Raw genomic sequence first — 21,568 nt, forward strand, 5'->3', positions numbered from 1 at the left:
TGCTCACTGCATGCACTCACACTCCTTCCCCTCTCCACTGGCAGTCCCAGCCCCCTTAGCAACCCCGTTGTCATGGTGACACCCCCCCCCACTCCCTGACAGACCATAATACTCAAGCAGTAGCAGTATACATCCCATAATATACAACTCCTAAAAAGACAAGAAAGAGAACAAAAAAACACTAGTGAGCTGGGTCTCCAGGGGAGCGCAAGTCCACTGGTGACAGACCATAATACTCACAGAGCATCCACCTGGTAGTGAGCAGGACTACAACAAGAAGTCATTTAGCCTTCACTCTTTCCTTTGGATTCATACAGGTAGGCAGCATGCCGACTGTGTTCGGGTCAAACAGGCCTGCTGAGCAGGAAGTGCTGCAGATCTCTGGGCCCCCTGTTCCTGTGGCATCAGCACAGGTGGAGAGTACCCAGGGCCACCCCAGTGACAGAGAAGACTGCCATCAGTTCCTCCAGGATTATCTCCTCCACCCGCATGACAAACCAGCAGGTATGTACCAGCACAGCAGTGGTTAGAAAGTAATTCCTTCATTAAAAAAAAATAAACAAACAAATATTCCCTCCTTAAGTTGAATTTGTGACTTTTACAAAACTTTTTGAGAAGTTTTGTTAAAGTGTATCAACACCGACCCACTAGATCCTCACCTCCACCCTCTGAATATTTGCAGAAATAATGAAAGCCATGATATCCAAGTTTTATAATCTGTTTGTGTTTAGAGAGTGGATTATAGTGTTAATAGTGCTAGTTACATATGTTGCTAAATGCAACTTATGTAACTACCCCTAAAGTAAATGACTGTACTATAAATATAACAGACATATGTTTTAAATGTACAGAGTCCAAAGTAACATTACTTCACTGTGTGAGACTTTACAGGAGGATTAATATATTTTGTGACGAGCTCAGAAAGACACATGCAGAGATCATTTAAAAGTTGTTTCTACTAAAAGTTGTTTCTACTTGGTTTGTATCCAGAAGAATGATTTAAAAACACCCATAGACCTCCATTATTTAAACATCAGCATTGCTTTAGGGAAAAAAGGGAAACCTTTAACTATCAAATGTTACACATTATTCATCCATCCAACCATGGAGACCTCCCTCTTCTCCCAGAACACATCTACTAGCTGTGGGAGCAGTCACCATGGCATTCCCAAGTCAGCTGACAAACATAATCTCTTCAGTGAGGCCTGGGTTTTCTCAAAGATTATAAATTGGAAAGACTCAAAACACCTCACCCATGACACGTCAAGGCAAATGTTACGCATGATGAGACGAATGACCTGTCACTGGAAAAAATTATACAAAATACACAATATTGAAAGACTAGTTGTAAAACAGCTAACTGATAATCTGCAGAGTAATGGTTTGTTTGAATAGTTTCGGTCAAGTTTCAGAGCTCATTACAGCACAGAAACAGCTTTAGTGAACGTTACAAATGATCTTCTTATAGCCTCTGACAGTGGACTCATATCTGTGCTTGTCCTGCTTGACCTCAGTGCAATGTTCAATTGCATTGACCATTACAGCAAGTACAGCATGCTGTAGGTATTAAAGGTACTGCGCTGCAGTGGTTTGAGTTATCTATCTATCTAATAGACTTAAATTTGTTCATGTAAATAGAGAGTCCTCTTCACACATTTAGGTTAATTATGGCGTTCCACAGGGTTCTGTGCTAGAACCAGTTCCATTTGCATTACACATGCTTCCCTTAGGCAGTATCATTAGAAGGCATAGCACACGTTTTCACTGCTATGCAGATGACACCCAACTTATCCATCTGTGAAGCCAGATAACACACACCAATTAGTTAAACTGCAGGAATGTCTTAAAGACATAAAGACCTGGATGACCTTAATTTTTCAGCTTCTAAATTCTGATGAAACTGATGTTATTGTAGTCGGGCCTAAAAATCTTAGATATGTGGTATTTTACCAGATGCTTACTCTGGATGGTATTACCTTGGCTTCCAATAACACTGTAAGAAATCTTTGTGTCATTTGTGACCAGGATATGTCCTTCAAAGCACGTATTAATAAATAAAACATCCTGTCTCAGAGTGACACTAAAAAACTAGTTCATGCATTTATGACTTCTAGGCTGGACTACTGTAATTCTTTATTATCAGGATGGCCTAAAAACTCCCTAGAAAGCCTTCGGTTGATTCAAAATGCTGCAGTGAGAGTACTGACAGGGACTAGAAAGAGAGAGCATATTTTTTTACTGGCTTCCCTTCATTGGCTCCCTGTTAAATCCAGAATTGAATTTAAAATCTTGCTCCTCACATACAAGGTCTTAAATAATCAGTCCCCATCTTATATTAATGACCTGACAGTACCATATCACCCCATTAGAGCACTTCGCTCTCAGTCCGCAGGCTTACCTGTGGTTCCTGGAGTACAATGGGAGGCAGAGCTTTCAGCATTCAGGCCCCTGTTCTGTGGAGCCAGCTTCCAGCTCGGATTCACCCTCTTTGCTTTTAAGATTAGGTTTAAAACATTCATTTTTGATAAAGCATATAGTTAGGGTTGGATCAGGTGACCCTGAATCCTCCCTTATTTATGTTGCAATAGGTGTTGGCTGCCGGGGGATTCCCATGATGCACTGAGTGTTTCTTCTTCAGTCACTTTTTACACTCACATTTTTGGTTCTTTATATCTGTGTTTATACATCTCACTGCATTTAATTTTTAGTTATTACTCATCTCTGGCTCTCTTCCGGTCGTGGCAGGTCCCTGAACCTGGTCCTGCTAGAGGTTTCTTCCTGTTAAAAGGGAGTTTTTCCTTCCCACTGCTGCCAAAGCACTTGCTCATTGGGGTCATATGATTGTTGGGTTTTTCTCTAATTTCTCTGTATTATTGTAGCATCTTTACCTTGTAATATAAAGCACCTTGCGGCAACTGTTTTAGTGATTTGGCAGTATATAAATAAAACTGGATTGACTTGAATTGTTAGATAAGGGGCTGGGTGTTGAAACAAATAAAAAGCTAACAGCACATTTCCACCACAAAAAACCAATAACTTAAAAGAAAAGTAAAATCAGGGGTGCACAGTGATGCAATGGATATTACTGTCCTGGGTCCTGAGCTTGAATCCATTGGTTGGCTGGGGCCTTCTGTGCGGCGCATGCATGTTCTTCCTGTCTGGCCTGTGCGGGTTTCCTCTGTCCCACAGTCCAAAAAATATGCATGTTGACTAAATTGTTTCCAGTGCTTCTCTTTCTTTCTGTCTTTGTGTTGGCCTTGTGATAGACTGACCCATCTGGTGTACCCCAACCCTCATCCTGAATTGGATAAGAAGAAGAAAACAGATGGATCGAAAAATAAAATCAGGCCTGACTAAAACCTTCTCCCAGCTGGGTTTGCTTGGTTCAGTAATTCTGAAGTAAAATTACCTGAATCTGCAAATAAGAGCTCAGGATGAGCCACATGTGAGTTTGATCGAGTACAGATTTATTGATACACTACAAGAGAGCCACACTCAGCATTTCAATCACAGTGATTCAGTTTTGATTATGTACACAAATGATGGCCATTATCATACGTAGAGTTCCTAAATTAGACTGTTATTAGTGGGTTCATTACAACTCGACTGCAACACATCTGTCTCACATCTGGTCATCTACTTTCAAGAGCCAGCAGATTTGCAAGTACACACATATCGTGTATCTTGTGTAGTAAAGTGTCAGTCGAAAGGAAGTGCTAAAATGACGCAAAAATTTCCCCGTTGTGGGATCAATAAAGTCCTATCTTATCTTATCTTATCTTATCTTATCTTATCTTATCTTATCTTATCTTATCTTATCTTATCTTATCTTATCTTATCTTATCTTATCTTAAAATTGATTCATAAAACACATGCACACTGCTGCTGCCTTCAGGTTCTGTCTGGAGTAAATACAACCAGAGCTTCAGCACATCCAAAACCATCGCAGCAATAATCATGATAGATTTTATATATATGTAAGCTGCAGGTACCAAAGATAATATGTAATACAAAAGCAAAAGTACCAAATAAGTTAACTAAAATGTGCCTGCTTCAGCAGCACATTCCTCTGCTAAATTCAGCTCCCTGTTGTGGCTTCACTGATTGATTTCTAAAACTTATTATTTTAAAAAAGAAATAAATGAAAATGGCTGCTTTTAGCTGCTCAGTGGGGTCTCTTCGTTTCTGAGTGGCTTCCCAAAGTAAAATCCCTTTAATGTTAAGTCCAATTTGAAAAGTTTGAACTCATAAACGAGTTTAGAAGGAGCAATCGAAGGCCACATGGCGTCTAATCAGGCTCCAAAGATTTACTCATTCACCATGAGAAACGCTCCTTTCTACTACTCTGAAAAGCACTTTGTAATCACACTGAATCAGATTTGCGTACAGTTTAAGCATCATATTCCTCTGTCACACACAGACATATGCTTGCACACACACACACACATACTTTGCCTACTAGCTGCAGCAGTTTAGCATTCATTCAGGTGTTTTGTGCAACGTTCACCTCAGTGTGTTTGATATCTGACAGACATTTTATGTCAATTTTGGCAGCATTTGGCTTGTTATGACTAGCTCACTTTGCAGGTTGCTGCTCATTATGGCATAAGACATGTTACTATTTAGACTGTCAGCCATGGATAACTAAACTGTAATTATGCATTGCATTTTAATTGGATTTCCTGCCTATTAACTTACTGTATTTCTTTACTTTTCACAGAGATCTATGTGCTTCATTTCATTGGGGAAAAAAATTACATAGTTTACATTAACACTATTATTTTTTTCACTGTTAAATAGGCATGTGATTAATATTTTCTTCTGCTTTTTATTTGTGGGTCTTGATTATTGATACCTATGTTGCTTTGATTCATAAAAGAAAGATTCCTATGGTATCAGATTCAGATCTCAATGGGCAGGAGCTGCAAAGATGTGAGGCCTTTCTCTACACTCCAGAGGCCACTTTGCAGTATTCCCCACTGTACAGGACATGCAGATCGCATAGCAACAAAGGCCTACGTCTGGTCATTGTCCGTTACTTTTGCTTGAATGCCCCTTACACATGCATGTGCGGGTGCACATGCACTCACGTGCAACACCGTCATCTTGCTGCCTCTATCCTATATGCACAGCTGTCCTTCCACCTAAAGCAGGCTGCTACACCCCCCCACCCCCCAAACACACGCGCACACACATGTACACTCACCGCCATATTTCCATAACATCCATGGGTCGTCCATTCCCTCTGCCCCCTCCCCCCATGTGCACACAGCTCGCCGCCCACTCTGCCACCCCCTCTTCCCTGCCTGACAACACCACCGCCCGCCATCCCATAATATTCATGCACACGCTCCGCACACATTCATACACAGCAGTGCGTGCAGTGCTCTTTGTTGGCAGAGATGCCTGAGCAATGTGAGCCTGCTCATGCACAACAGTCATGTTCCTGCCTGATATCTGCATTCAGACTGCTGAGGCAGGTAGCCCTCAACTGCAGGGAAGTAACAAAGCAGATCGAGGAGTGAGAAAAAGGTGATGGGTTACATTTCTGTCTCTTAATGACCTTGGGAGGGGTTGGGGGGGGGAGCATGTTCGTGAAGTCTAGACTCACCCTGAGGCAGCCCTGTCCGAATGAGGCCGATCATCCATCCCAATGGTAAGAATCAGTGGACAAAGTGAGATCAGTTAAGAGTTGTCTCTCAAAGTCTGCTGCTGTCTCCCACTTTAACAGAGGGAAAGCAACTCATCTCCACATATATGTCATGCTGAAGCTTTAACAAGCATCTCTTTAGGCTTTGCAACCTGGCTACAGTCAATCAGTGTGGGACCATTTCGGAATGATAAAATGTCCACAAAATGGGGGAAAGATAAAGATAAAAAAAAAGAGGGCAGGTTATTTACGAGAGAGGGGTGAAGGGACGAGCATAACAGAGGCGCCGGACATGACAGTGGCCAGCTCATCTCCATGGTGTTGCTGTGGGAGACAGCAGAAGACGTCACTTGGAGAAACAGGGGACACAAAGGAGTAATACGACATGTGGAAGACTAAAAAAGGAGGGAAGGGAGCCTCGGAGAGACCTGTCTTTGCTGATACACACAGAGGAAAGTGTGCAAGAGAGATGGGTGACCATTTACTCTGGGTGTCAGGTAGACGGGCCACCAAATCTTAGACGAGGACTCCCAACATTTGAGTCTGCAAATGTTTGGCTTCAGTGACGCACTGACTGATTCAACACATGAGCGTCTATGATGAGCAAATGGGGTTTCATTAGGTGTCACAAGACTGCGGCACATATGTTAATTTATAGTCTTTGAAGTTAAATTTCAACTTTAAAATCAACAAAAATTACCATCAGACATCAGTGATGGCAGAATATGTGGAAATCAGGACCTAAATTAACTCGGAATTTTAAAAAAATGGATATGAAAGCAAAACTGCATTTACCACCATCTGGTTATAGTTAGCTGGTGACGTAGCTGCAAGTTTCACCATGTAGCTAATTTACCTTTAAAAGTCACTTTGATGCTTCTCACTTAGTTTGTTGGACATCAGCTGAATCTCATCATAACAGAGGAAACTGTAATACAAAACTACTTTCTATGCTAACTAGCCTAGATTAGCACAACAACAGAACCAGATTTCTGGTTTAGGATTCTGGTTGAAGTGGAATTTGTGTGATTCTGTGCAATTAAGCTGCATTTAAAGGTCATGTTTTAGTCATGTCATAAATCATATACTGATCGTTTAATACATTTATGAGCTATATTAATTTACGAGTTCTGATGCTCAAGAAAGCTGAAACAGCACATTTACTGACATTTTACTGATCTTGTGACAACCTGATTTTTCTTTTCCCAAGGGAAGCGGAAACTGAGGAAAAAATATAGGTCAATAAAACTTTATTTTCTTATATCTTTTACAGTTTGACTTAGTAGGCCTTAAAGACCTTACATTATTCAGTAAAAACCATAAATATGGGGAATGAAATAGTCATAATTTACATGCTTCTTCTGGTTGTTTCAGTGTGTTATAAGACTGGAATAGGTCCCAAAAGTAGCTTAAATCTAAAGGAAACACAAATTTCTAAAACACTGAAGGTACATCTGGATTTCTTCCAGTATTGCTGTGACTGGTTTGAAGGAGAGAAAGGGAGGGAATACTACAAAATAAAAAATGAAAATATATGCAGCGATAAATATTCTTTAAAAAAATGCTGTACAGTTTATCTCATGCTCTTGGTTTTTCTGTGCTAAACAGCCAACATGCAGTAATCAATAAAATATTTTTAGGGTATTTCAAATTCTCCAGAAAATCTATGTTCATGTGGATAATTTGATTGAGAATTTGGTCTTCAGTTCATATACCACCAACCTGGTTTATTATTCTTTATTGCTTTTCCCAATCCCCCGTGTGACACCGATCCGCTCTGTCCTCGTGCCCTCCCTTCTTGTGATTTATTTGCCTTAGTTCCAATATTTGTCGGCAGTCTGTTTTCTTCCCCTTGTCTAAATGTCACCCCTTCTTCTAAGACAATATAGGGAGTGAGAGAGAAGGAGAACGAGAGGGCAAATGTGGGGGACATAGAGGAAAAGTAGGGGGGGGGGGGGGAGCTGGACTCGTAAAATGAGCAACAAAGTTTGGGAAAATTACACATTAGGTAAGACACTTTCTCACATGCGTGTACATATATGTGGAACTGGAAGTGCTGCGTTTCAGTCACTGACAAGAGGATTTTGCAGAAAAGTTTATTGAAACAAACAGGTTGGAGTTGGAGTTCTCATATGTTTCTCTGATATAAATCATATATATATGTTCATACATGTGTTAAGGCATGTATGCGCACAACCACATTTGTGATTTCAGTCCAGGTACCAGCCCAGGCTCAGACTTTAGTTTTCATGCCAGATTAACACAATAGAGGGCATACTTACGCTTGTAATGCTTGCGTAGTAAAACAATGACCCTTTTCCAAACCCTCCTCCTCCTCCCTCTGTCAGCATCACTCCACACCCTGGATGTCCTCTCTCTCCCACCCTCACTCTCTACCTCCTTTATAACCCATCACTCCCAGCTCACTGCCCTCACTCATTCTTGCTTTTTCAACTCGCAATGGACACATTTGTTTTCCCGGGAAAGAACTAACCACAAGATGACACCGTGCTACTGTTTGCCTGACTAATAAAAAGTGACTTTTATTAGTGTTTCTGGATTTTAGGTTCTTGTTTTTGGGGGTGAATTCAGTTAATCTGGGACTGAAATCGGACATATGGACGTCTTTTTGTGCATCAAGGATGAGTTTGTGAAACAGTCATGTAAGTATGCTTTTATTGGCAACAACAGAGAGAAGCCGAAGAGCATCTTTGCTGAATAAAATTGTGATTCATTTTGAAATTCTGTCCTCTCAGTAAGAAAAAGAAGAATAACTGGCTATCACAAAAATATCAACTGGTAAGAATCAATTTTAAAACTCTTGCAACCTGAAGGAAATTTCACGAGTATAATGCAGTAATTTTGTGGTTTTATTTGCTACAAAATGATAAACTGCATATACAGACTTAACTTCGAACACCAGTAACTTGCATAAACCTTATCATTAGAAAACTAATAAGGAAGTTATTGTTTACTTGACCAAAATACCATGCAGAGCATCTCTGCATTCATCATTAACCTGCTAACTTGTGATTTCAACAGATATGTGGGGATCATCCCCAGACTCTGGACTTTAAACTTAAACGGCAGCAAACACACAGACGGACGGAGCGATCACTTCAGCTGTGGACCCAACGACCCAGCCTGACGCACGGAGACGGACAGACAGACAGACAGTCTGATGCCAACTGTCTCCACTGTCAATCTCACGGCACCACTCCTCCTCCTGTTGCTATGGGCAACCCACCCCACCATGGCAACCAATTGGCTGTAAGTCTAGTGTGTGAAGGAGGATGAGAAAGAGGGAGTTTGTTTGTCATGCTATAACTTTTAAAAGGTGGTGACATGTCACTAAATCTCTTTCAGTCGCTCCCCTCTTTTCTTTGTCTCGCTCCTGGTGACCTTTTCTCTTTTCTCTCTCTCCCTGCCTTCACTGTGCCCTCCGTGTCTTCTTTGCCTGTTTGTCTCCTTGTTTTCATCCTCTCTATTTGTTACCTTTTCATCTTTCTGTCACTCTTTTAAAGCCCCCAACCTTGTACTTAAATATGCATCTTCCCCCACGTACTTGCTGTGAATCACTCCTCCACTTTCCATTTTCATGTCCCAGCTCCCTGGCGAGGCTGCCCCGTTCCCGGCCTGTGTCTGGTGCTGCCCCATGTGCACGACTGAGGGGGCTGACCCCAGGCCAGGTGGGGGTGTGCAGAGCACGGGGGGAGGTCATGGAGTCTGTACGCAAGGCAGCAGAGATGGTCATAGAAGAGGTATGAAGCATAACTTCTGAGTGATTTAAACAACAATCACCATTATGTGTGGCAGATATGGAAACTTTTACATTCCTGGTGTGTAACTCGCTGTCCAATTCAGTGCCAGCACCAGTTCAGGAATCGCCGCTGGAATTGTTCCATCACCCCACGTGGGATCAATGTATTTGGCAGAGTGATGAACCAAGGTAGACCCATTACTGGCATGAAGTTAGTGAATTTTCTGAAGAAACCTCGATTCACTGAGCAACATTTATAAATATTCTCTAAAAATAAAGTTGTGTCATGTCTCTGCTGTGGTTTCAGGCACTCGTGAGGCAGCCTTTGTGCACGCTCTGTCCTCAGCAGCTGTGGCGGTTGCGGTGACCCGAGCCTGCACCCGTGGGGAGCTGGAGAGGTGTGGCTGTGACAGGAAGGTCAGGGGGGTCAGCCCGGAGGGTGAGCTTTAACTCTATTCCATGAAAATATAGTGAGTAAATCGACTCTGACTCACACAGAGCATAGAAAGGCTGCTATAGTGCTGATTGTGGGTCTAAAGTATGCAGCAGTAATGTCAGCTGGTAGTTTCCCATCAGCTGTCACATGTAACACACCTGTGCTGTGAGACTGTAGCAGCTGCCCCCTGCCTCACATGACCCAGATGGGATTTTCCATTTTACATCTAACCTTCTTTGACCTTACAAAATCGCAGTAACACAGATCATCTTAATCCAAGCCTCGTTCCACCACAGGTTTCCAGTGGTCAGGGTGCAGTGACAACCTGTCCTATGGTGTGGCTTTCTCTCAGACATTTGTGGATGAACCGGAGCGAGCCAAGGGGCTGTCAGCAGGCCGGCCGCTCATGAACCTCCACAACAACGAGGCGGGTCGAAAGGTTAGCAACATCACCAATGTCCTTACAGATTTCCAACTCCCTGTGTGAATTTACAGAATTTTTTTGTCCTTTATGATTATCTCCTCCTCAGGCCATCCTTCATAACATGCAGGTTGAGTGTAAATGTCACGGTGTGTCTGGGTCCTGTGAGCTGAGGACCTGCTGGAAGGTCATGCCCCCATTCAGGCGTGTGGGCGTTGTGCTCAAGGAACGTTTTGATGGAGCCACAGAGGTAACAGATGATACCTTCTGCTTGTTTTATCTTCCCTAGCTTAATGGGTGAGCAGACGTCACAAGAGCTGAAGTAAATTATTTATCAGAAAAAAACTACAATTTCCTCTGAAACATCTCAATGAACATGTTATGCTTTTTCAGCTCCATGTTTGTATTTTTGGACCTTGCTACCGTAGTTTTATATGATTCACATCTCAAAATAAATCTTTATTTATCTTGTTGCTTGTTGCAAGCCCTCAGCTCATCATCTCATGAAATATGGGGGTTAAAAGCAATTTAACTTCCCCCCTCTTAAATCAGTTTTCTTCTGATTGGCTGCTCCTTGCAAACAGAAGGTTTAAACATCAAGTTGTGGGGCTACTTTCCTGAAAGCTAGAGCTGTGTGCTCGGGATTACCATATTAACCTTGTAACACCAAGTGCCTCAAATTCTTGAGTTTTAGAGATCTATCGATCATCAGTGTGATTTTTGTCCCCACGAAAACTAAATAATTCGAGCACAATACATTTTTTTGTAGTAAATTGCAAAATAAAATAAAATAATGCCAATGTATCAAATATGATTCATTTTTTAAAATTTGTCAGAATGTTCAATAAGCACTCCATTTTCAGAAAAATTGAATTTCCTGGCAATTATTTCACGGTTCAGGCTTTAAAGGGTTAAGGATATTATCTTTGACATCAGAAGTAGCCAAGAGAAGGAAAAACAGTCTAAAATAAGCTGTGAGCTTTTGAATCACTTCTGCATAAGCTGACCACATATTTTAAAAACATTGACCGTGTTTAGTAGTCAGTATTATTACAGTATACATTACTGTGTTTTAATGTCACAATCCTCCCAGGTCCGCCTGACACATATAGGCTCCAGGACAGCCTTGCTCCCCCGAGACTCACAGGTCAAACCCCCTGCTGCCAGAGATCTTGTGTATCTTGCACCCTCCCCAGATTTCTGCCGTCTCGACCCTGAAAATGGTATTCCTGGGACTGCAGGTAGAAGATGTAACGGTAAGATCACGAGGACCACGTCACAGGAAAATAATTCACATAATCCAACTTACCACTCATATCAATTTAGAAAGTGATGTAGCAGTGTTTTGAACCAACCCCCCCTCCCCCCAGGAACGTCTCGGCTGGCACCAGATGGTTGCGAGCTGGTGTGTTGCGGGCCAGGCTACAAAGCAGGCCGGGCTGAAGTGGTGCAGCGCTGCTCCTGCAAGTTTTCCTGGTGCTGCTCGGTGCGTTGCCAGCAGTGCAAGAATACGGTCACCATTCATACCTGTAGAGTGTAAGAAGTCCTAACAAGGCCTGACCAAATGAGCCCAGATCCTAACCAACCACCAGACAGACACCGCTGGACACAGCGCGGGTTAACTTTGACACCAAATTATCGTAATTATTGTCCAAAGCAGCCTTTCTTTGTCCACGTTTTCCCTTAGAGAAGTGAAACTGCAGTTTGGTTTGATTGTTTTCTTGTAAAAGCTGCAAAATTAGAACTAATGTAAAGACAAAGCTCCATCGGAAAGTACAAAAAAAAAGTCTGCTCAGCTTTTAAACTGCTCAAAATATTAAGACAGACAAACTGACAGGCACAGACATGCATACAGGTGTAGGCATGAACACACACAAACACAGCAGTTAATCACACGCTGAACTGACAAAGCTTTTAAAGCAGAGCTTAACCCGAACTAACTCTCAAACACTGAAGATTTCTTTTATCTTGTATTCTGTTATAGGCTAGCACGTCTTTGGACTTGTACTGTATTTATGTCTTCTTTTTGATTCTGGTTTATTTATTTGTATATCAGAGTCTTTGCTGCACTTACATCCATGTCTTGTGTTTTTGTCCCTCGTCCTTGTATGAAACTGTTCTGTTTCCTGCACAATCAGTGCGTTTAGGTCTTTTTGAGTTTCTAATAAATAGAGTAGTTTATTAAAAAAAATACCAAAGTGTTTCTTTATTGAATGGTACCCTGTGAGACTGTTTGGAACAGAAGTTGTAGTTGCAGGTCCCTGTACATGTTTAGTTTTGCATGACTATACCATTGATTGATTTATTATTTAAAACCTACAGTGAAACTCAATAACTGTCAGACTGTCATTGCTAGTAGACTTTATATAAAAAAAGAGATCTCACTCATTGATTTGTGGAGCCCTTTTACATCATGTGACCCTGCCCACTTAAAGCAACTTTTCAATCACAAAGCCTCGCCCTAAAACATGCGCAGCTTAATCATGTTTTTAATCTAATAGGAGCCATAATTTACACAATAAGCATCATGTTGTTTTCTGTAAGACTTGAAACCAGCGACCGAGCTCATAAACTCATCAGGAAAGTGGTTATTGACGTCATAGATCAAGTCGCTGTTTTCCTATTGACTTGTAAACAACTGAACTTCTTTTTGCAGTCAGAGAAATCACCACCTACCTGGCGTCATGTTAACAATCCTTTAATCCTTATCTGGATTGGCTGCATGGCTCAAGTCCTCCAAATCCATTTAAGATGCTTTGTCATTTCGACCTGAAACAGGCCGTTCATACTCGAAAATCCTCCAATGTGGCTGAATTCAAACAATTCTGCTGTGAAGAGTGGGACAATATTCCTCCTCATCAATGTGAAAGACTGATTGCCATATATCAAAAACGCTTGATTGCAATTCTAGCTGCCGAGGGTGACACAACCAGTTACTAGGTTTAGGGGGCAGTTACTTTTTTCAAATAAGACCAGGTAGGTTTGGAGGGATTTTTTTCCCACTTCACTGGATACCTTACACTTCCTCAACTGATCATGCTGCAGCTTTTAAGAAGATCTAAAAATAAACAACAAAATGCATAAAATTACGAAGCTCATTGTGCTCTGGTAGAGAAAGTGTGTGTGTACAACAGAGACAGGGGGAGCATGTGAGAGAAGCATACTCAGGCCCAGATCATTAACACAGTGCGAGTGCAGAGGCAAGTGTGACTTGTGTGATCACACCCTTAAACTCTGTAATACTTTCAAATTCAGTCTTTTGCCTTCAAACACACAAAACAATGATTACATTTCATTTGAGCTCAACCATTTTATTAAAAATATCCTGTGATTACAAACACCCAGAAATTGACTAGAAAAAGTTCATCTTCTCAAGAGCCATTAAAAATATTACAACTTGAATCTTCTCATCATTCGCTCAAATGTTGGAGGTCTTGCAATTAAAAAAAAAACAAAACAAAAAACAACTCAAGTTTCAAAATGGGAAAAAAAATAATTAAAAAAATGCTAAAATTTTCCCAAAACAGCATTGTGAAATTCTTACAATATACACAAGAAAGAAAACAGAAACTCATAAGTAACCTGGATAAGGGAACTTGGTGAAAACACTTTTCATCCCTGCAAGTCACCACTAGTTAGAAGTCAGTAACTGTTACAGACAACTGCTTTTGTTTGGAGTGACAGCAAATGTTTAGTTTTTTGACATTATTCAACTGAGGAAGGTCGGAAAAGAAAGCAAGTAGAGTACCACTTAACATCAAGTTGCCCCCTTAAATGTACTAATGTTAAATGTAACTGAAGTATTTCCCCTTTTATACTTCCCTATACTGAGTTTAAAGGACCCAGTAGGCCACAGTAAGTAAAACACAGGAAGAGGCCAATGTCAAGTTTATAAATGAACATTTCTTTGGGGGGGGGAAAAAGAAAAGAAAAAAAAAACAGTGACAGGCAAGGGGGGGCCTGCCCCACCTGAATATTTATAGAGAGAACACTGCGATTTCTAAAGGTTTCAGAGAAGGACACAGGTGGTGCTTAAACTGCATTCACTGCACATCTGATACTTTGAATCCTCAGCCTGTTTCAGCTTTTATTTTGAAGGCACAATCAGTGTACGTGTGTACCGAAATACATTTCGATGCCACGGTACCGTCCCTTCCCCTTTGGTTTTGTCCTTTGTTTTTTTTGGGGTTTTTTTTTATCAAAATGGCCACTAATCTTTATGATGTTTTCAATCATCCCACCTATTTTTTCTTTTTGCACCGTTTCGCATCTCACGGTCAGCACTGTTCTATAGCAGAGCACACCTCTTCTTTGTTTTGGTCTCGGGGGGCTCCAAAGCTGCCAGTATGGCCTCGTCAAACACGTTTTTAAGTCCTCGCTGGTTAAAGAAGAAGAAGAGGACAAGATGACGGAAGCATAACAGAAGGAAGCATAACTTTCTATTTAAAACAAATCTGTCACTTTTTAAATACGTTTTAAAAGTGTAGTGAGATTTTACATACCTGTGTGAGGGCAGAGCACTCCACGTATTTAACAGCCTTGAGCTCACGAGACAGCTTCTCGCCGCTCTCGGGTAATAAGGGGCGCTGTTTGTTCTTTGCCAGCTTCTCCACCGTGTTGCTGTCTTCCCGCAAGTCTACCTGTGTCCCCACTAACAGGAAAGGGGTGCTTGGGCAGTGGTGTGAAATCTCAGGGACCCACTGGATACAGACAAAAAGACAAAGTTTATCTTAGATACCCAATGAATTTTGCGACTATCAAAAGCTGGTATGCTTTTCCTTTAATCCAAATAGTTTTTCAGATAGTTTCTGATTCATATTTTTCATTTCATAGAAAATAATGTGTAATAAAATGTCTGGCATGTAAAACGGTGAGATTGTAGAGAAACTGAAGTAGCAGGAGGCTTTTTCTTCCATGCGACATTTATTGAGAATAAGGACGACAATGAAAACAATTATTAAAATTCCAAGCAGTAAGGACATCGGGACTCATCCTGATGTGGAGGTGTAAAAGAACACACCTCCACATCAGGATGATCATAAGAACACAGTGAAAACTTCACTATTTTGAGGAAGTGGCTCTTGAACAATTGTGTGTCAAATTTAGAAAATTACGGCACTTTCTTCACTCTATTACATACAAAATTATTTAAATAAAAGCATTAGGCTAGCTAGAGAAAATGAACAGGAGATCTTTAAAAATAATCATTATTTTTAGATCTATACGCTTACTGGCCACTTTATCAGATTCACCTTGCGAGTACCTGGTTGGACCCCCTTTTGCATTTGGAACTGCCTCAACTCCACATGCATCAAACATTCCACAGAGATTTTAGTTCATATTGATATGACAGCATCACAGAGTTGCTGCAGTTTTAATGGCTGCACATCCATGATGTGAATCTCCCATTCCACCTCATCCCATAGGTGCTCTATTTGAGACCTAGTGACTGTGGAGCCCATTTGAGTACAGTCTACTCACTCTAGTGTTCAAGAAACCAGTTTGAGATGATTACAGCTTTGTGACACGGCACGTTATCCTGGTGGAGCAGCCATCAGAAGATGGGGACACTGCTTATATAAAGGGATGGAGACCGTGGTGTTTAACGATGCTTGGTTAGTTGGTACTAAAGGCCCCAAAATGTGACTAGAGAACATCCCTCACTCTGTTACACCAACAGCCTGAACGACTGGTACAAGGCAGGATGGATCCATGTTTCCATGCTGTTTATGCTAAATTCTGACCCTACCATCTGAATGTTGTTGCAGAAATTGAAACTCGTCCAACCAGGCAACGTTTTTCCAACCTTCTGTTGTCCAATTTTGGTGAGCAGATGCAATCTGTAACCTCGGTTTCCTGTTCTTAGCTGACAGGGGTAGCACCCGGTGTGGTTTTCTGCTGCTGCTGCAGCCCATCTGCTTCAAGGTTCAACATGTTGTGCATTCAGAGATGCTCTTCTGTATACCTTTGTTGCAACAAGAGGTTATTTGCGTTCCCGTTGCCTTCCTGTCAGTGTGATCATTCTCCTGTGACCTCTCGCATCAACACGGCATTTCCCCCCAGAGAACTGGTGCCAACTGAATATTTTCTCTTTTTCAGTCCATTCTCTATAAACTCTATAGATGGTTGTGTGTGGAAAATCTCAGTAGATCGTCAGTTTCTGAAATGCTCAGACCATGTTTAAAGCCATTTAAATCCTTAACCTTTTTTCCCCCCCAAGTCTGATGCTCAGTTTCAACTTCAGCCGGTTATCATGACCATGTCTAAATGCCTAAAGGTACTAAGTTGCTGCAACATGATTGGCTGATTATAGATTATGAATAAAACAAAGTGGCCAGTGTAAGTCTGCCAACACATTTAACAAAAAATAGACAACATCTCTGTTCCCAAAACAGTGAAAAAGAGATTTCAAAACTGACCTTCTCTTTGACATTTTCATACGACGAGGGCGAGACAACAGAGAAACATACAAGGAACACATCTGTCTGTGGGTAACTGAGAGGACGCAGCCTGTCATAATCCTCCTGACCTGAGAGCAGCAATCAAAAGAGAAGCAGAACAAGGACATTTTTTTTCCAAAGGTTTTTGACTGACAGAAATGAGAGAGAAAAAGTGAAACTGAGAGACTTTCGAAGACCAGCTTACCAGCTGTGTCAAAAAGGCCGAGCGTATACGGCTCTCCACCGATCATCACTGTCACGGCATAATTGTCAAAAACCTTTGAAAACACAAAAAAGAAGTAAGCAAAAAAGGGCGGTTAATGGTAGTGCAGCATTATAACCATGAATAATATAAGAAAACAGAAATTTTATAGGTGAGCGTGTTTACAACAATATGGCTCGGTCTTTCTTAATTCCTCCTCCTACCGTAGGCACATATTCTGAGGGGAACTTGTTGGTTGTATAGGAGATCAGTAAGCACGTCTTTCCTACAGCCCCGTCTCCTACTACTACACATTTTATCGTCTGCATCTACAAAGAAAAACAGAAAGTAGGAAACATGATAAGATGTTTGCCAGAAACAGCACACCAGACAGCTAGCCAGACACTTAGAGAGGAAGTAATACACAAGCACTCTTAGTACTGTCTCTAGAATCATGCATGGGTTTACATACAGGCAGTGAAACAACATGGAAACAAACACACAAGCACTAACTGTGACAGACTCACAGAGACATGTGATGCATCTAACCAGCACATCTAAGCCTGGAATTAATATTTATATTCACTACTGAATAATCTGCACATTATTTTGAAGATTAAACAATTATTGGTCAGTACAATGTGAAAGGTCAAACAATTATAAACTTACAGACTGCATCCTCAGCGGAGGCCAATGGCCTACTTTGCAATTTTAAAGAAAACGATTAAACCTTTACGTTTTTCTGTCAATATTTTCCTGGAATTTGGCCTGGTGGAATTTGCACCCTCTTGCTGTCTGACAGAAAAGCAGAATGCAGCCATCACAAACCCTTCCTCCACCTTGGGTGGGGGTGCAAAACTGAAACCAGAAAACGCCTGACATGCCTTTCTGAGACGAAAGACATGTCAGGCAGTGGTTGAAAATAAAAAAATAATATATGGAAAGTCTGATCATTCATGAATTTGTCTCTAATCTTGTAACTGCAATGATTTATAGTGTAGATGTGGGAATAGACTGCATATAAAGATTACATAACTTTATATATGAAGTAATTATCTGTATGCAGCATCACAGGATTTTAGAAATCAAACATGCAAATACTCAAAAATAAAGTATTAAGTATTATGTATTAAGTCTTAAAGTACTACTTTACCAAACAAAAACTGAAAGTTTTAAATAGCTCAACCTCTGTAACTCTGACAGTAAAATGCTTACACATTACATATTGCAACAGCAGCATTTCAATGGCCATTTTCATAGTTTTGATCCATTAAGCTCACACTGCTAACATATTTTTGTCCTAAGATAAGCGATAACATTACAGTTGGGGCAGGGTATGTCTTTTTAGGACTAGTGGACAAAAAAGTATCCATTATAGAATTTCAGCATCTTAATTCAAATGGCCTGAGCCAGAACTAGACCCTTGCGCCGATGCTGGGCTTTGTGTTCAGGCTTTTGAAAATCCAATCATAGGTCTATTTGGACAGGCTCGGGTGAGTCATATAAAGTAGCATAAAGGGTGAAAAAGTCCACACAGGTACTAAGCTGTAGTGTTGCAATGGATTAAACATAAAACGTTCAAATCAAAGGGAACAAAGTTTGAATCCCATGTGAAGGTAATACTTAGTATTAACTTATTTTTTTTAGCTCAAATAAACTATTTGCATATTTAAACAGTGCCTGCTCATAGATTTCTTGGTGCCACACCTTCCTACAGTACATGTTAACTATTAAATTCATCCCACTTATTTAAAAGTCAAATTTACTAAACATTTCTGTTGCTACTTTAATGTGCAGCACCTAAAATGACTGCAACCCGATCCACCTTTCATGACAAATATAATATTCAGTAAAAGTCGAATCAGTTTGAGACAAATGAATTAAACTTTTGTGGTGCTGCTGAATTATACCAAGGCGTTTTTATGTGACTTAGACCTCTAGTAATACGACTTTTATTCGAAGAACGAACCAATTAAGTTATTAGGCATAAAAGCATACAGAGAGAGCATTAGTTAGAGCCCGACAGCTTTATCAGCAATATATGCCACTCATCTATTGGTCCACATCTGTCATTACTGGCATTTATAACAGCTGATAAATGAGACTGAATAGAGCTTCACCTATCCACATAATGCACATAACCACACAACATGTGTACAAATATGGATGGATTGTTTCTCTTTTACAATTGTTTTCTTTCTTGTTTCTGTCAGTGCTTTGTTACCACACTCCATATCCTGTTGCATCTTCCACAATAAAAGAAAAAACAGTAAAGAAGAGACAGCGAAAACACTGTTCAGTGGTTTTATCAGTGTTGACGCTGCACAGTTTGTCCACCATCGGGCCCTCTCCAACTTCCCTCTTTTTTTAAATTGCACTTCTATTATGTTAGTAAGAACTCTACGCATGTAACTAAACTAAATAACTACACATAAGTAATGTTGGTCAAAGTTGGTTGATATATTGGATTCTAAAATTGCCAAATATCAGTGTCGATCTTTAAAATCCCATATCAGTTGGGCCCTGGTCTTACTTGTAAAAACAAACAGATACATTTGCGGTATGATGAACAATGCTAAAAAAAATACAGAAAAAAAATGTATTCCATCAAATAGGCTCTGATCAGATCAGATGAGACAAGATAAACTATTCATCCCCCAAACTGAGAAAATTGTTTGGCACAATCAAAACAGCCTAAATAAATAAGTAGAATAAACAAATGACAAACGATTTTGCAAAGTTAAAAACTACTTTGAAATAAAAATTAATGCAAAATTAGTCTAAATGAAACAAAAACATGAAGGATACGGCTGTATATAGATAGGTGTGAGTTCAAGCAGCGTGCATACCGTTTGGAGGTACTCCTATTTGGCTTGTTATTACATGTGCAAGCGAAAAATTAATGACAGTGAATAGCTTCCGCATAAGCTGCATAGCGAGGATGTTAAAGGAAAATGCCGCCTATTAGCAAAATGACATTTAGAAGCGGATACTGCAAACACTTCCGCTAAATAAGCACTCCATCTGTTAATCTGTTATCTGAAAGTTTAACACCTGCAAATGAGATGTTTTAGCCAACATATAAAAAAAATAATCTTTTAATACTGAGTCTGAATGAATAAATTAAATCAGATTTGTGAACAGTGGACAGGCAGCGTGAAAATACTGTCACTGTTAGATTTCTTATTTAATTACAATGTACAGCGGGATCTAAATCGATCAAAATTAAAGTAATCACACTACCAAAGCTGACAAACAATCATGACAGCTTCATTAAAGAAATGTTTGTCCGCTCTGAATTAACCCTGATCGGTAGAAAACTTTAACCACCCCGCAGATTTAAAACATCTAGAAACAAACGTTTCATTTCTGTTAGACTGAACATTGTTAGAGGGACTCTCCTGCATGTGTCGCCTACTCTAATTAGCCACAAATAGTAGTTTTAAGCAGTTTTTGTAACTCTACTCACCGTTTTTCTTCCCACAGGTTAGGCGTTGGTTACATCCGGGTTTGAGGGTCGAATTACTTTGTGCGCAGGCGCATAGCAAACCGGGACCCAGTCCCGATTGTAGAATCGATACAAAAGAAAGAGCGTCGCCTGCTGCCCAAACTGCAACACGTTTCTGCTTTTTTTCACATGGCAAAACAGCACATAAGGCATAAACAGTGTTTATACAAATCACATGAGCTTGACAGTGAATATTTTGTATGACCATCTTTATTATCCAACAAAGCCTGAACTGTCTATTGAAGCTTTCTTGTAAGATCTTTAAATAGTCTTCAGAAATAGCTCTTCAGGCTTTTTGAAGGTCAGTCGAAGCTCTTCTTCAGATGTTGACTGCCTTTTGTTTTGGATCTTTGTTTCTCTTCCTTAACAACAGCTTGTTGACAGCCATCCTTCCACTGAGGCCATTTCTGATGAGGCTTCGGTGAACAGTAGATGAATCACATGAAGGGCCAGATGCATCCCTTCAGCTGGATTCACCCCCCCCCCCCCCCCCCCCCCACACACACACCACCTATTTTTTAAAGAGATGATTTTCAGATTTCTTTCAGTTTCCTCAATTTTGTAAAGAGCCTATGGCATACCATGCCAAGATCTATTAAGTTTTAACTAAGGACATAAAGTCTGTCAGTAAAGACTAATTGATTGATTGTAGATTCAGCTAAAGAAATGCGAGGAAATCATATGTTTTTCTGACATGGGGCTAGTAACAAAGTACCAAAACATACAATTTTAAAATGGTTCTTTGCTAAGTTGTGTGTTGTGTGTATACCTAGGACTTGTTCTTTCCTTGAGTTAGTTGCTCCCTTTTTGCCCCTGATTTATAGATCAGTGTTAATTGAAAAAAAAAGAATGATAAATGTTTAGGTACAAGAAATCGACTGCGAATTAGTAGGAAACTGATATTTAAAGGAAAACTTCAGAAAGACTGGAAAGCTAAAAAGATAAGATAAGACTTTATTTATCCCAGAGTTGGAAAATTCCTTTAAATTGTAAGTTAAACACAACAAACGTATAACAAGTAGTCTAAATAAGTACTATGGTACAGCTCAATAAAATATAAAACAACAAAAATATCTTAATAAAGTATAAAACTAAACTAAACTAAACTAAAATAAACATATTAAATTGAAATAATAATATATTTAAATGCA

At 40.2% G+C, this 21,568-nt stretch overlaps 3 protein-coding genes across 4 annotated transcripts in view; 1 reads left to right on the forward strand and 2 right to left on the reverse strand.

Moving 5' to 3' along the window:
• chd4b (chromodomain helicase DNA binding protein 4b) overlaps positions 1–5,224 on the reverse strand; it is a 30,627-nt gene extending 25,403 nt beyond the window's left edge. The window contains exon 1 of the mRNA XM_084943420.1: positions 5,207–5,224. The gene's annotated coding sequence lies outside the window, so the exon portion shown is untranslated. The remainder of the gene's footprint in view (positions 1–5,206) is intronic.
• On the forward strand, positions 39–12,596 carry wnt4b (wingless-type MMTV integration site family, member 4b). 2 transcript variants are annotated; one of them, XM_084943423.1, is made up of 8 exons: positions 39–8,920; positions 9,175–9,411; positions 9,515–9,599; positions 9,718–9,849; positions 10,143–10,285; positions 10,377–10,517; positions 11,361–11,523; positions 11,638–12,596. In XM_084943423.1, the coding sequence occupies exons 1-8, from the start codon at positions 8,885–8,887 to the stop codon at positions 11,805–11,807; spliced, it is 1,107 nt and encodes a 368-aa protein (XP_084799549.1). In that variant the 5' UTR covers positions 39–8,884; the 3' UTR covers positions 11,808–12,596. The 2 variants fall into 2 exon arrangements, with proteins under 2 accessions (XP_084799549.1, XP_084799550.1); XM_084943424.1 differs by having other exon boundaries at positions 43–8,920; positions 9,258–9,411; positions 11,638–12,592.
• Positions 12,597–13,557: 961 nt separating this feature from the next.
• cdc42l (cell division cycle 42, like) lies at positions 13,558–20,453 on the reverse strand. The gene is made up of 6 exons (XM_084943425.1): positions 20,379–20,453; positions 17,134–17,238; positions 16,913–16,985; positions 16,687–16,796; positions 14,770–14,967; positions 13,558–14,645 (listed from the first exon to the last, which is right to left on the reverse strand). The coding sequence occupies exons 2-6, from the start codon at positions 17,236–17,238 to the stop codon at positions 14,556–14,558; spliced, it is 576 nt and encodes a 191-aa protein (XP_084799551.1). The 5' UTR covers positions 20,379–20,453; the 3' UTR covers positions 13,558–14,555.
• Positions 20,454–21,568: the final 1,115 nt, after the last annotated feature.

Source organism: Perissodus microlepis, chromosome 11 (assembly GCF_051167445.1).
Source record: "Perissodus microlepis isolate ML-2025 ecotype Zambia chromosome 11, ASM5116744v1, whole genome shotgun sequence".
NCBI classification, from domain to species: Eukaryota; Metazoa; Chordata; class Actinopteri; order Cichliformes; family Cichlidae; genus Perissodus; species Perissodus microlepis.